Source organism: Convolutriloba macropyga, chromosome 2 (genome assembly GCF_964194025.1).
Source record: "Convolutriloba macropyga chromosome 2, txConMacr16.3, whole genome shotgun sequence".
Classification (NCBI taxonomy): domain Eukaryota; kingdom Metazoa; phylum Xenacoelomorpha; order Acoela; family Convolutidae; genus Convolutriloba; species Convolutriloba macropyga.
Genome location: NC_134469.1, coordinates 19,313,639 through 19,335,480, shown reverse-complemented (window position 1 = coordinate 19,335,480; position 21,842 = coordinate 19,313,639). Strand labels below are relative to the sequence as shown.

Sequence of the window (21,842 nt, the reverse complement as noted above, 5' to 3'; positions counted from 1 at the left end):
CACTTTGGTCTGGGACGGTCTGATCAGAGGCAGTTTCAAGCGCACACTAGTCTGATCAGAGGCCGATTCCAGCGCACACTAGTCTGAAGAGAGACCAATTCGAGGGAAATTTTTCTCAAGTTTTTTTTGTTTTCTTACTGACTTTTGTTGTCTCGGGTAAGAGTCAACAATAAAACAGCGTTCTGATCGGAACTTCATCAGAAAATCTGATGGGTTTGATCAGAACCAAGGGGTCCAGCTGATAACAACTGCCGGTCCCCTCAAAAAAAGATTTTGAATCAAAGTAGATCAAGACGTTTTTATGCAGAGCTGTCTAAATTCATTTTTTCAGTTAAAAGCATTAAAAAATGGCATACTCAGTAATTTTTTTGGATCACTTTTTACAATTTAAAGAATTTGAATTGTATTGGGGCGCTGTCTTTTTTTTTAAGATCTGTTCACACATTTTCATGATTTTTGAAGTCAAATTGGAGTAGTGATTTTGGTCACGCCGAAACAGGAAATGGAGCGAAAAAGCGAGTGGTTTTGCGGCGTGAATTTTTTTCGCTCTAATTTTAAAGTAGAGTGAGAAAACGGTGTTTGAACAAAAATTCGCTTTCTCGCTAGTGGTTTTTTGTTCACATGCGGCAATTTCACTCTGATGTTTACTGTTTTTTCGATTTTTTGGATCGGATTTTTTTTCTAAATGGTTTTCCCAATTCATTCACAGCTCATTCTAGACCTAGTTTTTTGTTTGAATTAATTTTTCATTTCTCGCTAGTGGTTTTTTGGTTCACATGCGGCATTTTGACATTGATTTTCTGTTTTTTCTTATTTTTTTATCTGTTTTTTTTTCTAAAATGGTTTTCTCAATTCACTCATAGTCCATTCTAAGTCTAGTTTTTCTGTTTAGTCAATAAAAATTCTTTGAATTGTACGTCAGGACTTGTCCTGCTATGTTTTTTATTTACTTTCATTAACAATACTTTCGGGATTTGTTTTTTGTTAGTTGAATATAAGATTGATAAAATGATAGATGAAATGAATATATTATAACGATATTGAGAGATTTGTTCATGTTCAAAATCATTCTTTGATCAGACTATATCGAACGCACTTTAGTCTAAACAGAGGCATTTTCGAGCGCACTTTTGTCTGATCAGAGGTGATTTCGACCGCACTTTAGTCTGGGACAATTTTTTGAGCGCACTTTGGTCTGGACAATGGTCTGGAACTCGTCCGGACAATGGTCTGAAACTTGTTGGATCAGGGGCCACTTCGGTCAGGAACTCGTCTGATCAGAGGCGGCTTCGAGCGCACTTCGAGCGCACAATGATCTTCGAGCGCATACTCGTCTGATCAGAGGTCACTTCGGTCTGGGACGGTCTGATCAGAGGTCCCACTTGTCTGGGTCGGTCTGATCAGAGGCGATTTCGAGCGCGACCTCAACCTGGGTATCAGAACTGATCTCAACCGTAGACTTGGGCAAATCTTGAGTATTATGTAAAGCAACAATTATGTATAGCTTGTAAGGGGAGTCAATTCTCTACCGGGTACCATAGGGGAGGCCATTGATGATAAACCCCCCAAAAGATCTATTTGGGAGTCAGCATGGAGTTACACGGTTGAAATTCCTATTTAAAATTAAGGAAAAGTCTGTTCATGAGTCAAGAAGAATTTCGTTTATTTCTTTTGTCAATCGTTTTTGGTGCAGCATGGTATTTTACGGTAAACGCCTATTAATTAAATGTGCAAGCAGAAAACTTTCACCGGAGCGGTCAGAGATGATCATTTTAGTCCGCACAAGATTGTGGCGAACGGAAAAGCGATGATTACACTTTACCACGCTACAGTCAAAGAGAAAAGAAACAACGTGTGATGCCATCTCGCGCTGACTCTAGATGCAAATAATCTCATGTTAATGAAACAAAACTGTGTGGGAGATTACGGTTCAGGAGATGGAGCAAAGGCTTGGAAGCTCTTGCAAGACAGATTTCAGTGTGTTGAGACGCCGACAGTAGAAACCTTGGTAGGGCAACCGGTTCGGCTGCAGCTCCAGAATTTTGAGAACACGTTCTTCATAAGAGGTCGGGAATTGCTCAAGGCTTCAAGAAGCAGAAGGGGGAGCAGTCTCAGAAACCTTATTCACCGCCATGGTCCTCAATGTAAGCTCTGCAATGGGATGTAAAAGTTTTGTTATACAAAAGAAATTAAGCGCAGCAACAAACTTCACAGATTTAAGAAAGAACTTCCATGAGACTACAGCACAGAGACACACAGGATAAAGTGGTTTCGGTAGCACTGGCAGTGAAGCGTCACTATATGAAAAGATCAAAAAAGGAAACTGTTTTGTGTGTGCGAGCCCTGGAGACATTGCCAAGGACTGCAGAAGGAAGGTAACAGCGCAAAACAACATGTGTTGTGGGAAGAAATGCCTAGACTGGGCATGCAACAGACAAAACTAGAGAGACAGAGAGAGAGAGAAAGAGAGAAAGAGTGGGCAGCAAGGATGTTGCATATCAGCATGCGGAGAGTGCTGAGCCCAGATTAGGTATACGAAACACGTTGGTTCCAAATTTTTGGAAAAATCATGACCATCTGGCGGCGACTGGTGGATCTTTTTGAAATCCATGGCGGTCTACGAAACCAATTGAGGTGACTATTTGGAACAGTGTCACTAGGCTATTAACTACTGGGCCAGGCCGTTCCAAGACAAGGTGACTTGGCGACCAGTTAGACCACTCAAAGACAGACAAAATCGCGGTTCAATTGGTCTACATAATGAAATTGTGTCCCAGTGTTAAAGTTGACAAAAGCAAAGACGGCTATTTGACTAAATATTTCGAACAAGTGGAAGGACTGGACCAATTTGAGATTTTTGCAACTACCTGTAAGACAGTCCCACTGAGGATTCTAAATCAACTATCGGTCAAGCAGGGACATGTGATGCACTAGATTGATGTAAAAAGGTTATACTGTGTTCATCAATAGAACAAAAATTGTATCTTGAAAACCACATGAATATTATATAATGAAAATAAAGTTGGAGAAAAGAAGTCAGTATGTCAAATAATAGAATCAATTATTACTTTGGAACAGGCTGCTTTTAATTGGTACAAAGATTAGGCGAGGTTTCTACTGACTCAGGGTTTCACCAGAAGCAGGAATGGTCTTTGGGTCTTTGCAAGAGCAGAAGCAGTAGGTCATATCTTCAATCTGGTTTGGGTTGACGACATTATAGTAACCTTCATAAGCACGACAGCGATCTCCGATGTCATGAGGGCTCTGGAAGCAAAATTGCAGATGAAGGACAAGGATAGACATCACTGATTTCTGGCAGAGGTGAAATTCACACTTGATCATGAGCGCAACATTGACAAACCGCAAGAGTTTTCAAAAGAATCATTGCGAATCCTCAATGTTTCAAGCGGGTTTGAACTTGAAATTTCAGGCAGCAAAGAACGGACTCGAAGAAGTGGATCAGAGGATCTTTAGAAGATTGTTTGGATAACTTCTTACGGCCACACAGAGGAGTATACACATCAAGATCACAATCAGCATTCTTTCAAGCCCATGAATGCACCGACCATTCAATACTGGCTATAATTAAAACGACTCCTACGCAATCTTCAGGGCTCAAAACGCTTAAAACGTTGTAAAAGTGGTTATGATATGGTGGGGAAAAGTGATGCGGATTGGTCAGGTGATTTGTGTCACAGCAGGCCGCAGTTGCTCTCATTCATCAGAAAAAGATTATTCTGGCAATGCAACAGAAGTTCAGGAAGCGCTATCCAATAGCGTTTGGAAAGGAGAACGAAAATTGTATCCAATGATGTCAAAACCCAGTCACGCCCATGAGGAGAGGTCTCAGTGAGGGAAAACTTCACTTGAATCAGGACAATGCGGAAGATGGGCCTAATTGATTTCACTTCGTTTTATACAACCAAATTCCAAAGAACATGTCCACGAAATCGTTGCCAGCATCAAAGGTGAAAACATTCAGAACAATTTTGATAGGAGTAGGATCTACGCAATCAGCTCAAGTCTTGGTGGGGATATTAAGAAACAGAACTTAGATTTAAACACAACCATAATCTTAGAAAGTATGAAAATTTCTCTTACGTGTATCATTGATGAGACTATTTTGGAATAGTGAAAGTGATTTTCCATTATTCAAAAGTTATGATAGTATTTGCCTTCTATTGTATGATTTGTCATAATAGCAGTAAGTAAACAGACTTGCTATTATTTAACCATAAATCAAAATGTAACAACAGACTCAATTATTGATATGCTCCATTGTTGGCTAATAAAAATCGTACTTTTTTCGAGTCTCTTCGATTCCATTTTCGATTCACCAACTTTTTTATATTATATGGATTTCTCATGGAAACCTCTAGTCTCTATTATTTGTATAATCTTTTCTTATTCTTGTCGTACAGATTTACACTCTGTAGGAATGAGTTGTTTCGTGATACCAATTAGCTTTCTCTACAGCGGCCAATTTAAGGGTGAATTGGCGGAGCGGTTTAATGCTTTTATTTGTTGCTTTAGAATTAACTATTTGAGTTACAGAATTTAGGTCGAATGGGTGGAGCGAAATCGCGTTCAATTATTTGTAGAGTATTTCGCTCAGCGAAAGATACCAAAATTTTGTTGCGTCTGAATTTAGACTTTGGCGAATCAGATTCTAGTTAAGAGAGAGAGTCAACTATTTTGAATTACGAAATTGAGAAGAGTGAAATTAGACAAAATTAACAAAACTGCTTAACAATTTGTTCATAAGGTGACATTACTAAATGCGGCAACTTACAATCACGAGACAAGGTGAACAGACAAAAGATCATGCACAGGATGTAAACAAATTTACAAGTATGAAATCATAAGATTCGATCTTCAAAATTGAAACTAAATGAATGAACAATTTAAAGGTAGATGAAATGAACTAAATTAAGTTAAACAGAAAATGAACCAAATTAGCTACACCAAATAATAATCTCAAACTAAAAATGTACTATTGTACCACATTTCCCCCTTGGCGAAAATAAATAACATGTTTTTTATCAGAAAAATAATAGTCATATGTACTTGTTAAAATAATTAATACTGTAATGTTTTAATCAGAGTTTTGAATGCAACAGTTTTACTTAAATACACATTAATCACTTTCACTTTCGTAATATCTCTCCGCTTCGCCAACTGTCATAGACAACTCTGGTGCTTCGTAATTGGGAGAGACGTAGAATTGAGTTGGATATGAGGTTGTTGGAGAGCATGGGCCGACTGTAAAGTTAGACTCCTCTTGATTAGACTGTGCTGCAGCAGTTTGTACGGCCGAGATTTTTGATTTATTTTCAATTTGTTGTTTCTTAATGTTTTGTCGTCTTCTTTGTTTCCCAATTGCTGCAGTACTTGGGGTCGTGGGAGGGCAAGTTTGAATTGGAGTCACAGATTCGTCCGATTCTGTGGTCGATATTGCGGATCGTTTTCTTTTTGAGGGAAGTAACGCTACTGATGCTTTTGTAGCTGCTTTTCTCTTTGGCCTGCTTGGTGGCTCCGCGATAACAATACTTGAAGTTGGTAATCCCATTGGCACCGCATGATCGTTACTCGATTCTGTAGGTTGATTTGGCGGCGCCGTTGACTGTTGTTTCTTAGGCTTTGTTGGCATTCTTACTCGAAGAGCATGTGTAACATTGGAGTGAATTGAAGACACTGTACTGACGTCATCTGCCACTTTTCTATGTTTCATTCGTTTTCCACCTTCTAGCTTTTTCCTGGATTCCTTTGCATGGTGGTTTATGAGTTCCTCAGTTGTTTTGCCCGTGGGAAGTTTAGGTAGTCGGTTAGCGTCTACCTGCAGTTCTGTGTCTCGTTCCGCCTTCGTCCCAAACTTTGCTAGATCTGAGTTCCTGATTGTTACCTCTCTCTTGCCCGGTTCTTTAATTACTGAAGTGTGTTCATTTGTTTTAATTACTGACGATCCTGGTGCTAGGACGTCAAATAAGCCGTCGAGACTTTTCTTTGATCTTTTTGTTCGTGGTCTCTTTTTAGCCAATTTTACCTCCAGTGATGTTTCCGTTCTGGGTATCGATTGGCCGACATCTGGATGAGAAATTAATCTCGATTCCTTGTTTGGGTCCTCCTTTTGTCTTTTCATCGCCTCTTTGCCCAGTTTGTCCTTGTTCACCTCTATTTCAATGTCACTTCGCTCATCATTGTTCCAGTTTTCGTCTGTGATAAGCTGGTCCCATCTGACAGTCTCCAAATCTAAATATTTGTTTAGAATGTTTTTTTAAGTTAAACTTTTTGGATCTGGTTTAGTCGTTATATTGCTTAATGGTGTTTTCGCTTTTCTCCCAAAATGTGCCTCAAATGGTGATATGTTAATAGTCATTTGACGACATATTCGTAACTGATAAATTATTGAATTTATTGATGCTTTCACATTAAATTGATTTTGCGCCGCCGTTTTAATACAGGCTAAGCGATTCTTGATTGTTTGAATGAGTCTTTCAACCAAACCAATTGCTCTGTGGTCGTGTATTGGCGCCTCAATTAGCTGTATGTTATTTTGACTACAAAATGTTTTAATTTGTTGCCCCGTTTGACATCTAGCTTGATCCAATCTAATTGCGCGGGGTATACCCTGTAGCAAAACATATTCTTGAAGAAACTTTAAAATATTATCTGCATTAGCTCTATCAAATACTTCTGCTGTTGGGAATTTCGAAAATCGATCAATACATGCAAGAAAATAAATCTCTTGATTTTTTTCATTATAGATGCGTCCTCCAAAATCAATTTGAATTTCTTCATTAGGAACTTAACATAACTTTAATGGTGCCCATTTATTTGCTGGTATAGTAGGTTTTAAATTTTTACCAATCTTGACACAGGGGTTGCACTTTGCTGTTTTGGTTGCTATGTCCCTGTGCATATATGGCCACCACGCGTGTGTTGCCATATCAGTCATTCCCCATGTGCCAGGATGAGTTGCGTGGATTGCGTCTACATAAGCATCTTTGATTGCATGGGGAAGAGCAATTCTGTCATCTATGCAGACACACCCGTTCTTCACATGCAAGTCTTTCCAGAAGGAATGAATGTAAGGTGATATTTGTCTACATCTATCGTCATTGTCCGTCAAAATGCAGTCGCGAATCTCTTTCAAGATCGCGTCCTTGGTTGTCAGGCTGGCCATTAGAGAGCTGGAGAAGATCTTGGAGAGCGCGAAGTTGAATGAGTCCAGGTACAAATCGTCTACTGACGGCGAAGTGGCTGTTGTATCAGTAGTGGGTGTTATTGGAGTCACGGGTGCTGCTTGGACCGTAGAAGGTCCCTCTTCTGCAAAACGTACTCTCGTTGGGGTCGATTTTTTAACTGTCATCAGCGTTTCATCATCGGAAGTTGATTGGGACATCATGTAAACGTTCTTGAATTTCGTTGCGATTCGTTGAAAGTGATTTAAATTAGAGAGTGACTGTTCGGTGGGTCGGTTTAAGGCAAAAAGCGAGTGAGGAATGTTAGTTGTCTCGATTTTGGGGATGGAATTTAAATTATTGATTGTTAATTCGCTAATTGAGTTGTCAATTTGCGTGCTTGTAGAATGTTCTGGATTTCGCGGTGCGAATTCACTACATAAGTTATTAGTGGAATTTGGATTATTTACGACGCATTTTGTAGATTGATTTCGCGCTGCGAAATCGACGTAATTTTCGGCATTTAATAAGAAGCGTTTCGCACTACTTTTAATTACATCCAATTTAGCTACAATAAATTTCTCGTCATATGCGGATATATTAGCAGCTTGTTGATGCGGGTCGCGAGATATATAATCCACTAATCCCATTTTTGTGCCCGGAAGGTGATCAATCGAGAAGTCAAAAGGTAGCAAACGATCTACCCAACGTGTCAGTCTACTATTTTATGATTTGTTAGATCTATTTTCTCTCATAATTGAGAGAAGTGCTCTATGATCAGTTATCACAGTAAAAGGTTTGCCGTATAAATAATTCTTAAAATGTTCCACGGACCAAACAACACCCAGAAGTTCTAGTTCGTTTATACTATATCTGTCTTCAACAGAGTTCAAAAATCGTGACGCGAATGCTACTGTATGTCACCCAGTAGGTGTTCGTTGTTCGAATGCACATCCCAATCCTTTACGCGAGGCGTCACATTTAATTCGTGTTTCTAATTCCGGGTTGAAATGTTCATTTCAGTGGTTTCCGTAATTTGTTCTTTTATTAAAGAAAACTGTTTTTCGTGCTCTTCCGTCCAAAAAATTTTTGAATTTTTCTTAAGCAATGGTCGTAGGGGGTAACATAATTGTGACAAATTCGGGATAAATTTTCCTAGATGGTGTACAGAACCCATAAAAGAGCGAAGTTTTTTAAGATTAGTGGGTGCCGATAATTTTCCAATTGCATCCGTTTTACTTGAAAGTGGGGTTGCACCTGATTGTGTAATATTATGACCGAGCCATTCAATCGTTTCTTTCGCGAAATGACATTTTGCAAGATTTATGCGTAAGTTTTCTTGATCCAGTTTTATTAGACAATTTCGTACCAAGTCTAGATGTTTTTCGATTCCACCTCTGCTAACGATCAAAATATCATCTAAGAAACAGAAAGTATTTTCCAAACCGGCAAGAGTACAATCAATAGCTTTTTGGAATTCAGCTGGCATGTCCGTTAAACCGTAAATTCCAGTTTTAAATCGATATGTGCCGGTCAAATCTCCACTAACAATATTAAAGTTACAATGGCGGGGCGTATCATTGTGTAGCTTTAATTGACTATAAGCGTATTGCAAATCAAGAGTTGTGAAATAAGCTGTCTCCTGCGGCGCCGTTGACAGTGTTTGCGAAATATTTGAATTAGCGAATCTATATTGGGCATTTGATACTTGTTTTTATGAATAGCTTTGTTTAGGATTTTTGAATCGAGTGCTATTTTGATTGATTTGTCCTTTTTTACCGTAATTACAATCGGAGATATGAAAAATTGATCAGAACAATTGTTTAACTTTTCGATATGTCCTTCATATAACAGTTTTTCTAATTCAATTTTCACTTTCGGTTGGAGATGTATGGACACTTTTCGTCCTTTTTGATGTATTACTCGATAATTTTTGTGAAATTTTGATTTGACCGTGTGATTTTTTGATTTTCCAATTCGGGATATCAAATCAGGAAACTCCTTTGCCAGTAATTTCTTTATTGCACAAGGTGGATCTATATTGTTAACTTCTGTTTGCGGACAATGCTTCTGAGAAATTGTGATGCCTAACTGATCAAAAAAGTCTCGACCTAATATTGGTCGAAACCCATCGGCTACAACTGTTATTTTTGCTTTCTGAATGCTCCAATCATTACATTTTACCGGCGTTTTCAAAGTGCCAAGGGGTTGAACGATATCGTTAGAAAATGACTTCAATTCCAATGGTCTTTTCTCCGACCATTGTGATTGAGCACAATTGAGCATTATTTCTCTTGCAAGCGACATATTAATAATGGTACAACCACTACCGTAGTCGAGAAGTAAATCACAGTTTGTGTTTCCGATTGTTAATGACAAATCTTTCAGTGCTAAATTTGGTGAACTCATATTTTCAACTGTTGCAACGTAATTATCATCCGAAGAATCATAGTCTGAGTTGATTTGCTCATTTTAATTGATATAATTGACGTTCTGAATTTCCTGACTAGAGTTTTGATTAGATGTTTCAGCCGTTTCTACAGTGTTAATGCGATTGGTTTGTTGAGTGTTTCTTGTATTATGAAGTCTTCGACGACATACCTTAGCGAAATGGTTTTGCAATCCACAGTGGTTACATTTCTTACCCATTGCGGGGCAAACCTGACGATGTGTAGGTGTCCAGATTTGACCACAACCACGACATTGTCCAACGGATGCACGGTTGGTGACTGCTCTGCTTGATTGAGTTCCACGTACACCCGCGCCGCGAAATCGATTGAATTGTTGTATTGCGTTCACCGTTCTACCAGTTGCTCCGTTATTAGATGAAATTCTTTGCTGATTCTGATTACCCATTTCCATGTTGACTGCAATGCTGAGTGCCCTCTCTGGTTCAACTGTATCCCGTAGAAGCTCTCGCTGAATGTCATCATCCAGCATGTTAGTGATGAAAATGTCCCTGATGATGGCTTCTTCACGGTTTTCAAAGTCGCAATTTTCAGCCAATTCTTTAAAGATGCTTTAGAATTGCTCTACAGTTTCGCCCTTCCTTTGCTTCCGAGAGAAGAACACATATCGATCAATTGTGATGTTTCTTGGGCGGATAAAGGCAATCTCCATCATTTCCCAGAGTTTGAGGGTAGACAAATCGTAAATATTGTCGTGCGGGAATTTTTGTGTTAGTAATCGTCTTCCTTCAGTACCAATACTTAGGTACAATAGAGATACGCATTTTTGATCACACAAATTCCATGGACGCTCCCCGCATAGTATTCTCGCTTCTGTTATCTTTTGACATTTTAGTTCCCATTGCAACTTCAACTGGTTGTTTCTTATTCTACGCTCTCTCTCTGCTTCCTCGGTTGTGTCATCAACCGGCATCTCGTACTTCGGTTCCGCTGGCAGACGAACTGTCGATGGTTTGGGTTGTAGCAATGTGTCTATAGTGATATTCTCGCGAGCGAGAATCGCTAGTTTTAATTGAATTCTCCATTTTTCCCATCTGATTGGTGGGTCTGAAGTTGGTCGTTCCCAAAATGGCTCTATCGACAACGGTGTTTTTCTCGATTCTCGAGCGGGCTGCGCCATGTCGTACAGATTTACAATCTGTAGGAATGAGTTTTTTCGTGGTACCAATTAGCTTTCTCTACAGCGGCCAATTTAAGGGTGAATTGGCGGAGCGGTTTAATGCTTTTATTTGTTGCTTTAGAATTAACTATATGAGTTACAGAATTTAGGTCGAATTGGCGGAGCGAAATCGCGTTCAATTATTTGTAGAGTATTTCGCTCAGCGAAAGATACCAAAATTTTGTTGCGTCTGAATTTAGACTTTGGCGAATCAGATTCTAGTTAAGAGAGAGAGTCAACTATTTTGAATTACGAAATTGAGAAGAATGAAATTAGACAAAATTAACAAAACTGCTTAACAATTTGTTCATAAGGTAACATTACTAAATGCGGCAACTTACAATCACGAGACAAGGTGAACAGACAAAAGATCATGCACAGGATGTAAACAAATTTACAAGTATGAAATCATAAGATTCGATCTTCAAAATTAAAACTAAATGAATGAACAAATTAAAGGTAGATGAAATGAACCAAATTAGCTACACCAAATAATAATCTCAAACTAAAAATGTACTATTGTACCAAAATTCTCTCTAGAGAAATTAAATTTTTATGTTTTGAACAGAACGCTCTTATTCCGCCCTCGAAAGTCCAAAACTCAACATATGCTTCCTTCTTGCATGACAATTTTGTTTGCAAAATTTTTGCCATTTTTATTTCATTATCTTGACAAAATACGCCACATTAAAAAATGTCAGTTTTGCGATGAAAGTAACCGTTACCTTAATGCGGAACAAAATTCTATAAAATCGAAAGAAATTGCAACAGAAAAACAATACAAACAAATTGAGTATCCGCTAAACAGGTTGTGTGACTAATCTAATATTAATCAATATTAGATATTAATATTAATCAATTAATGTTAATAATAATCTTATCAATTGTGTTAGGTTCCTGGGTGGTCCAGGATTCTACACCCGCATCTTGGGAGTGCGACTGGAGAGTTGTCCGAACGGAGACTGTTTGTGGGAAATGGCTACTCAGCTCATTGTATTCTTCGCATGCAAACAGTGGCTGCAGAATATCACCGAGATCGGAGTTCCGTAAGTGACGCCTTCGTTTGAGATCCAGTTATTGATGAATATGGGGACAAAAATTCCACTGACATCCGAACTTTGAGAACCACCAAAAACTTTACAATTTAAAATTACCTTCAATTTCCGGGCCGAGGCGTCAACCCTAAAAAACGCAAAATTATGTAAGATTGGGGTTGAATGCGTTGAATTTATGTAAGATCAACGCTTGAGCGTAGATCTTACATAAATTCAACGCATTCAACGCCAATCATACATATTTTGCGTTGAATTTAGCGTAGATCTTACATAAAGTCAACGCATTCAACGCCAATCTTACATATATTGCGTTGAATAAAGCGTAGATCTTACATAAAGTCAACGCATTCAACGCCAATCTTGCATATTTTGCGTTGAATCTAGCTCAGATCTTACATAATTTGTATTGAATAAAGCGTAGATCTTACATATAGTCAACGCATTCAACGCCAATCTTACATATTCTGCGTTGAATTTAGCGTAGATCTTACATATTTTGCGTTGAATCTAGCTCAGATCTTACATATTTTGCGTTGAATAAAGCGTAGATCTTACTTAAAGTCAACGCATTCAACGCCAATCTTACATAATTTGCGTTGAATTCAGAGTAGACCTTACGTATTTTGCGTTGAATTTAGCGTAGATCTTACATCTTTGGCGTTGAATTTGGCGTAGATCTTATATAAAGTCAACACAATTAACGCCAATCTTACATATTCTGCTTTCAATTTAGCGTAGATCTTACATATTTGACGTTGAATTTGGCGTAGATCGTACATAAACTCAACGCATTCAACGCCAATCTTACATTTTTTGAGTTGAATTCAGCGTAGATCTTACATAATTTTGCATGGAATTTAGCGTAGAGCTAACATAGTTGGCGTTGAATTTGAAGTAGAACTGACATAAATTCAACGCATTCAACGCCAATCTTAAATATTTTGCGTTCAATTTGGCGTATATCTTACATATTTTGCGTTGATTTTGGCGTAGATCTCACATTAAGTCAACACAATTAACGCCAATCTTAGATAATTTGCGTTGAAATTAGCGTAGATTTTACATATTTGGCGTTGATTTTGGCGTATATCTCACATAAAGTCAACACAATTAACGCCAATCTTACATATTTTGCGTTTTGCGTGAATTTAGCAAAGATCTTACATATTTTGCGTTGAATTTAGCGTAGATCTTACATCTTTGGCGTTGAATTTGGCGTAGATCTCACATAAAGTCAACGCAATTAACGCCAACCTTACATACTTTATGTTGAGTTTAGCGTAGATCTTACATATTTTGCGTTGAAATTACCGTAGATCTTACATCTTTGGCGTTGAATTTGGCATAGATCTCACATAAGGTCAACACAATTAATGCCAATCTTAAATATTTTGTGTTGATTTTAGCGTAGATCTTACATATTTTGCGTTGAAATTAGCGTTCACCTATATATTTGGCGTTGAATTTGGCGTAGATTTAAGATAAATTCAGCGCATTCAACGCCAATCTTTCATATTTTGCGTTGAATATGGCGTATATCTTACATTTTTTGAGTTGATTTTGGCGTAGATATCACATTATGTCAATACAATTAACGCCAATCTTTAAAATTTGCGTTGAATTTAGCGTAGATCTTACATATTTTGCGCTGAAATTAGCGTAGATATTATAAATTTTGCTTTGAATTTAGCGTAGATCTTACATATTTTGCGCTGAAATTAGCGTAGATATTATAAATTTTGCTTTGAATTTAGCGTAGATCTTATATATTCTGCTTCGAATTTAGCATTGACCCTACATAATTTTGTTTTTTGATTTTTTGTGGACGAGAGTACGTGGGGGGAGTGGGGATAAGAGGAGGGGGGGACGCGTGAGGGGTGCAGATTGCGGGGGGTACGTTGTGTGTGTTTGTGTATGTGGGGGGGGGGGAAGGTTGCACGTGGGGGGGGGGGGGGGGTAGGTGGTGGGCGGTACGTGGCGGGGAGTGTGCTCTGGGTGGGGTACATGGAGGGGGGTACGTGAGGGGTGGGGGGTACGTGAGGGGTGGGGGTACGTGTGGAGGGTTACGAGGAGGGTGGTGTTGGGGGGATGGTACGTGGCGGGGATCGTGCGTTGGGTGAGGTATGGGGGGGGGGGGGAGTGTACGGTGCGTGTGGTGAGGGGGGAGGGGTACTTGCGGGATGTGCTTTGGGTGAGGTGCATGGGGGTACTGTGTGTGTGTGTGTGTGTGTGTGTATCGGTGGGGGGTGGTACGTGGGAGGTGCAATCTTTTTGCGATTTTTTCAAAAAATCAAAAACCGGTTGCGTTCAAGAGAGTCAAAAAGACAGAAAAATAGAGCAAAAATTGAACAAAAATTGAATAAGATCTAAGCTGAATTCAACGCAAAAATTATATAAGGTCAACGCCAAATTCAAAGCAAAATTATGTAAGTTCTACGCTTAGAAACGCCAAAATTATGTCAAACGTGATGTTACAGTCCAATTTGTAAAGAGTGCGGCTCCTAAAAATTAGGGTTCAGTGGTAGAAGAGCCGACAAGTAAGCAGGAGGTCAAGGGTTTGAGTCCCATACCCAGAGTTCTACGCGTTGATTTTTTTTTGTAAAATCAACGCTAAATTCAACGCAAAGTATGTAAGATCAGCTCTAAATTCAACGCAAAATATGTAAGATCTACGATACATTCAACGCAAAAAGTGTGAGATCTACGCTAAGTTCAAGGCAAAATATGTAAGATCTACGCTAAATTCAACGCATTCAACGCAAAGTTATGTAAGAAAAATGCAGTGAGTTTTCCGACTTGTCAAGGCTAGTTACCGCTGATCTTACATAATTTTGGCAAAATTTCTCGGCCCGGGTTGTACTTTTTTCTGCTGACTGAGAGAAACTTATTTTTCAAAAAGCACGTAAGTTAAAATCATGACCAATGGGTTAAACATACTTTCATCAAAATATTGTTTAACTTACTCTAACAGTATCAAAATAATAAATTTACAAAAACATTACAACTGCGCTCAAAAACCAGCAGTCGTGTTTAGTTTTTTCTTAAGAAGTAAGTTGATTCTTGGATTGATGTTATGCAGAGAAACCTCATCATTTCCTAAGAAGCCAATTTGAAACATAAATTTTTAATAGTTATGTCTACTTTTTGTCTTTTTGTCATTATATTGTTTAAAAATTTATTGACTACCAGAACACTATTGGTCCAGTGAATAAAAGGCTCTAAAATTATAATGCCAGTGATAATTTAACACTGCATTTAGGGTTGCAAAAGTGTTGAGTGACCACTACAAAAAGAAACGCGCAATGACCCGATTGACAAGATCAAATGAGTGCAATAAAAGTGAACGAACTGGGAAAGAAGAAGCCATTCAACTAGAGTTGATTGCTGAGTCTGAAACTGGAGACGACCAGCCAGTCTTCATATCCGAAAAGGGCAGCCAAGATGTAGAGGACAACGGTCGGCAACTGGCTATCAATTCTGAACAGGTAAAAAAAACTTCCAAGCAAACTTTGGCCAATTATTCAAACGTTTATTTTACACCAACTATCATAAATTGTCTCTGAACATTTTACAGTAGTCTCCATAGTTTTAGAAAGAAATCGCACAAACATTTCGATCTTGAAACTACCAGATAATTTTGGCTCTCAGTCAGAATCAATGTTATGAAATCAGCAAGCTTAAAAACGCCGAGCATATTATTGCGTGGGAGAGCACCACTTGGAATGAGCTTTTCTAAACTTTTTTCTCTGAACAGATCATTATAGGTCACGCTCGGGGCAATATGCCATCTAAAATGGGTCTGGAGGAAAAATGATTGCAAGAATTGTAGTATTAAGCGAGCCGTTGTTTCAAATGAACGAATAATTAATCACATTGGAGCGAACGTATATAGGCGTTAATTAACCATTCTTTTATTACAGGCTAAATAAAATAACGCTCGTTAAGACTACCAGTACGCAAGTATTTAAACAACTTAATTCGACTTATTTAAATTAACACAACTTTAGGCCAGGATCTCCTCGCTTTTATTCAGGATAGAAAATGTGCTTTGTTGAGCGTAGGCGGCCTGTATCACGGCACTTACTTTTGATTGAAATTATTTCTGCTTTTGACAGTTGCAATGCATATCTTTTCCCCCAAGTTCACCAAACAGAAAATGATTGCTTCAAGGGAAAAGACAACAGATTCTCATAAAAAGCCCCCAAGAAAACTATAATTGCTGCGGTTTTAGAAGAGGGGAAAGGCAGAAAAAAGGCGCCTACAAGATCATTAATTGATACTCTCAATTTTTAGATTTTTATCAATTTTGGAGTTCCCATAATTTACCCGTGAGATTTAAAAAAGTTAAATTTCTTGCCTTCTCGGCCAATAGAAAATTTAAGAATTAAATTAGGAAGTACCTCACTGAGAACGTGAGTTTGTGATTCTCTCCCTATCGGCCCAAACTTAGCTGAGATGATTTTATAATTTACCTCAGCGAAGTGGGACGGAATAAAATTTTTGAAGATAAGAGAGGCAAGAATCAGCAGCAGACAACTGCTTTGTTTTGCCTAAACCAAATCTAAATATTCCAAACAAAAATACATCAAAATTTCAAAGATAACTTATCAACTTTTCAAACGCACAATTCCTACACGATGGACATTGAAAGACGTCGACACGACAAATTTAAAGAAGTTTCAACGCTACAAAAACATCACCAACAAACAGCTCAACCCGATTATTTCCTACTCTGTGTAAGCTGGTTTATTTAATCGATCTGTTTAATTAATTGAATTTTTCAGCCTCCCGTTTGAATTCTGGTTGAGATTTAATAGTGCTAAGAGGTCTTGGGCAAATATCTTTGCCTTCGAGTTGTTTATTCCTTTTATCAGATAGATTGACATATACATACGGGGATCCCGAAGTGTGTGATCCGTAATAGTCCGTTCTGTTTGATAGAATGTATGCCCTAGTCCAAGAAACCTTTTAAAACGGTGCAGGAAAAGCTCTATTTGTTCGGTTTTTCCAATTGAAAAATCGACAGTATACTACGTTTGCTCGGTATCTTTGTTGTCTTAGATTGGGTATAATTGGTTTGAAACGTAAAAAAAGGTCGGTATGTTTGGTCTCTTAGATTCAGAACGTTTGGTTCTTCAGATATGGCACGTTAGTTTTCAAACTCAAAAAATCGTCGATATAATTGGTGTCCTCGATTCTGTATGTACAATTTTCTTTAACTTGAAAGATTCGGTTTAAAACGAAAGCAATAGTCGGTTTCTTGCACACAAAATGTAAGTTTTTGTTTATATCGTAGTTCATTGTGGTCATAATTTTCTAATCACAGGAGTTTCCCACATACCTCTGGGAGAATTTTTTTCAAAACAGAAGGACAATTTGTTGTTTTTTTTCTTTTGCTCCTTTATAAAACTAGTTTGACAAGTTTGAGTTTTTTGTCTGTTTTTCAAGTACAACTTTTAACAGACTTGTTGAACAATGATGAAAATTCAGTATATTAAATAACAATGTCTGATTCTTGATGTTATCATGAGAAATCTAGCACAATCAAGTCAACTATCACGATTTCTTACTCTAAAAGTCAAAATTAACTAACCTAAGAAACCAAACATACCAAATCTTAGCAACCGAATATAACGACGGTTAACTGATGTTTAAAACCGAACATGCCGAAGAAAATGAACGCAGCGACAATTCATTACGTTTAAAACTGAACATGCCGACATTTTCTTACGTTTGAATCCCAAAAAAACGAGGATACCAAAGAAAAAATTAAAAACGATTTCTTCGTTTTTGTCTCACTAAAAACAAGCATACCGATTTGCGTTTACAACGATTTCTAAGCTAGGGTGAACAATCTTCGAAGCAAGGCTTGATCAGAGACCAAGCCCCCAAAAACGTCGCCCAAATTTCACTGATAAGTCGCAGAAAGGTCGGACAGGAAAATTCTGATCAATGGTCCGATTCAAAGTAAAACAGAAGTCTGATCCGCCAAAAACATTGGTCGATCGTTTCACCACAGGAAGTGCAAATCAGCTAGTTGTTCAGCTTAGAGGGAGGCTTTCCGAAGTAATCACAATTGTTTATTACTGCTGTATAGCTGACTAGAAAACAAAAATAAGGACAATTCAACACAAATATCCTCTCAAAGGATTTTTATCATAAAATTTGTTCAATCTTAATTTCAAAACTAGCGTGGGTGAACCTCAATGGATTTCATTGTTAGATCAAAGTTATTGCGTGAAAAGTGAATTAGAAGAACACCAATAGTTCATTTCCACTTTTTGTACATTGCTTATTGCCCTATTTTGGATTCCTGTATCTCATCAGAAGAAATTTTGACCCATCTATTGAGTGATTAGATGTTAATATCTGTTAATTTTCCTCTTGGTTGTTAAGCATCACATCGATTTTCAATCGTTCCATCTCAGTAGCATTACAAAACACAGTGAAACAAAGATCTGAATATTCTTTTTTGTTTGAGATGAAAATGATAATGTTAGAATCTGAAATCTGATTAGGCTGCCTTAAACGGGTATTAACTGCCAGATCTCATCCTACAGATTATCAGAGCCTCTCACTTGTATGTACTATCACTTTACAAAACAAAAGCAAAAGCATGCGTTTTTTTTCACTGTGAGTTAAAACATTCTGCACTGCAGACATATTATTAGCCGCTTTCAAACTAAGCCAATTAAAACTTTTTCACACGAGCAAACAACCGTCCTTACCTCCTTATAGCACAAATATTCCTTCGTTTTAATGGTCGTTTTATTTTAATTTCTGTTTTCTCAAGGTCCGGTTCAGACAAAATGACAGATATTCTCGTTCCAACTAGGAGAGGCCTTGGCTAGGGTTTTTCTGTGGGTAGACGTTTTTTCTTCAACTAATCAATTGCTGGATTATTTGCTAGACTAATTAATTGTCGGATTACTTGCTGGAATGGTTGAATTTTCTATTTACAAACATGAAATCGCTGGCATCGAAACATTCAAATTGAATGAATTATACCCTATTACCCCAAAATTATCACTGTTTCCCCTCTTAGCTGTTATAATAACTTCCCCGATGAGATTCGGTCCCAAAAAACTGCAGGAACTTTTGGGGTTACCCAGTGCGCCATTGCACATGCAGATTTTGGTTGTGCCACCTCTCCGGCTTCAAAGATGGGAGTCGACAAAAATGGAAACCAAAATTTAAAAAAATCCGATTCAACCTAAATTTGGTATCAAGGTTTCGTTCATTATTTCTTTTTGGTGCCAAACAGTCAAACATTCGGCTTCACAGAAAGCTTTCAACCAACTGTTCAGAGCAAATATTTCACAGGGACCGGCATTATATGATAAATCAGCCTAGGTTGCCGTGGTTGACGCTCAACTGTGCCAGGATAACAAATCGGTTCTATACTGCAAAAAGGTTTTCACTGCGATTTTTATTATGAAATGAGTAATGGTCAGCCGGGACTTTGTAAAAGCTCCAGAAGGAGAAGCTCCAAAAGCACCACATCGAATAATTAGGATTTTAAGTCCTATGGTTCACCTGTCTGATAAAGGCTTACAGCGATTCTGCTAAAAACGACTTTTTTGTACGCCCATTCAAGAATTTGGAAAGCTGTGGACATAATTATGTGGGAATATTCAAAAATCATTCGACTCCCATCCTACATCTAGCTTTCGCTATTACTAATTTAGTGAATGAGATCGTTGAGCTATCAAGAGGTGTCGAGCCGCAAAAGCCAGAAGAAGCTGAGATGACCTTTTAACAATAGAAAACGCAAGGAGGAATCCGAAAAAGATCATGTCGGTTTTGTGTCCTTTATGTTCCCTCATTTAGTCATAGTTTTTGTCAACTGTCCTTTCGACTCAATCCCCCTTTTAGCTCGTCCAAAGTGGCAGCGAATCTCGTTCCTACTGTGAAATTCTATTTAAGCTATCAGTCGTCTTCACTTCAATTGCTCTTGGCTCTCAATGGCTTTGATGATCACGTTAATTTTTCGCGGTTTCATAGGTTTCCGCATTACTATAGTACGAACACTTACTGTATCTTACTGTAAATTCTAACTTGGCTATTTTTTTAAATAATTTTATCTGATATTGTTGATTATAAAGCTTAATAATATTCTAATTATTGGCACGGTTTTGTTTTGATGGCATTGGCGAGATACATGATTGCTTCTCAAAGTTAGTTCACAGGTTTACAGGTAACTTCAACTATGTCAGCGTTCTTTTAATGTTAGTTTCTATATCAAAGCATCCATATAGTTGAAAAATCCGTTTGTTTTGTGGAAGTTTTCGCTTAGACGAATGGAGTTTTCGTGCTTTTCATGCATTGTTTGTGTGTGGTTTAGGAAAAACAAAGAGTTTTTACTGTGTTCTCAAGATGGTTCTGATCAGGAGTTTGTTTTATGGTCTGGTGCTTCAATTGATTTTGATAAATTATATAGAATCTAACGCATGCTCGCATAAACATACAACCAACCTGACGGAAACGGAAACATGCACTAAAAGCTTCGAAGTCCAATCTCCCAGCTTTGGCAGTTTAAAATGACACTTCAGATCCTAATTAAAATGTTTTTTTCAGGTTGCGACAACTGAAACTACCAACAATGAGAAAGAGGAAGGAGCTGAAGAGAACACTAAACTACCTATGTGGGAACGAGACTACCTGTTGGCACCCAATACTGGCCTGTCTGGTGAATACCTCGAAATGAGTGAGTTTTTCAGTTCAGAATGTTCTTCATACGCTGCAAGAGATCCCCGGATTATAGAAACATAATAAATCGGCACTGAATCATGATATTTCAAGTCAATCAACGCGCCTAGGGCAACTTTCGGATAAAGAAAAAATACAGCTTAACAGTCTACAAAAAAAATCTATGCTTAGAGATATTTTCGTTCTGTTGGTACTTTGTACTTTAATGTTCAGATGGTTTCATATCATTTCACCTTGATGTTTCAATTCAAAAATAATGTCAGGTCAGTTGATTTCAACAAAAAGTTTTTGTACAGGTTACCGAAAAACACTTTTTATGGAAAGACTTCAAAACTCTAGTACTAAAAAATTCAAAATCTTGCAACAATCCTGCAAGAAATCCTGCAAAGTAATGCATTCGTCTGCTCTCCCTGCAAAATTCTAGCAAGTTTTTATTGCTTTTAACTGCATTGATGAGGACGCCAGTAGAGATAAAAAATATCGATGGTAAACAAAAACTAACTAATATTCCGTCGGGTATTGTCTGATTAAAAAAAAAATTGCGTAAACTTTTTTTTTGGAATAAAAACGCCCTTTTTTCCATTAAAAACACCCTTTAAAAAGCACCCTTTAAACACCCATAAAAACGCGCCAAAACGCCCTTTAAATCCATAAAGACACCACTTTGTTTTAATACCATAGTATAATTTATAAATCAATTTATAGAGCGTCAAAATGCTTTTTTTTGGCCAAATCCAAGATCCATATGTTGCAATAATCACGCAAAAATCGTGCAAGTTTTGACTCATCTTACAAAAATCTTGCAAGATATGAATCTTGGCCTTGACCATAAAAGGCTTTCTATGCCATATAGTTTGATTTAAATTTTCATAAATGAAACTTGGACAATGAAAGTTTCGCATTTAATAAATGATGGACCATAAAAGGCTTTCTATGCCCTATAGTTTGATTTATATTTTCATAAATGAAACTTGGACAATGAAAGTTTCGCATTTAATAAATGATGGACCATAAAAGGCTTTCTATGCCCTATAGTTTGATTTATATTTTCATAAATGAAACTTGGACAATGAAAGTTTCGCATTTAATAAATGATGGACCATAAAAGGCTTTCTATGCCCTATAGTTTGATTTATATTTTTATAAATGAAACTTGGACAATGAAAGTTTCGCATTTAATAAATGATGGACCATAAAAGGCTTTCTATGCCCTATAGTTTGATTTATATTTTCATAAATGAAACTTGGACAATGAAAGTTTCGCATTTAA

At 37.6% G+C, this 21,842-nt stretch overlaps 1 protein-coding gene across 2 annotated transcripts in view; it reads left to right on the top strand.

Moving 5' to 3' along the window:
- Positions 1–21,842, top strand: part of LOC142335178 (anoctamin-7-like) — a 102,001-nt gene that overhangs the window by 46,470 nt on the left and 33,689 nt on the right. For both annotated transcript variants that reach the window (XM_075383550.1, XM_075383552.1), the window contains 3 exons: positions 11,702–11,854; positions 15,123–15,348; positions 20,441–20,570. In XM_075383550.1, coding sequence (XP_075239665.1) covers positions 11,702–11,854; positions 15,123–15,348; positions 20,441–20,570 — 509 coding nt within the window. The remainder of the gene's footprint in view (positions 1–11,701; positions 11,855–15,122; positions 15,349–20,440; positions 20,571–21,842) is intronic.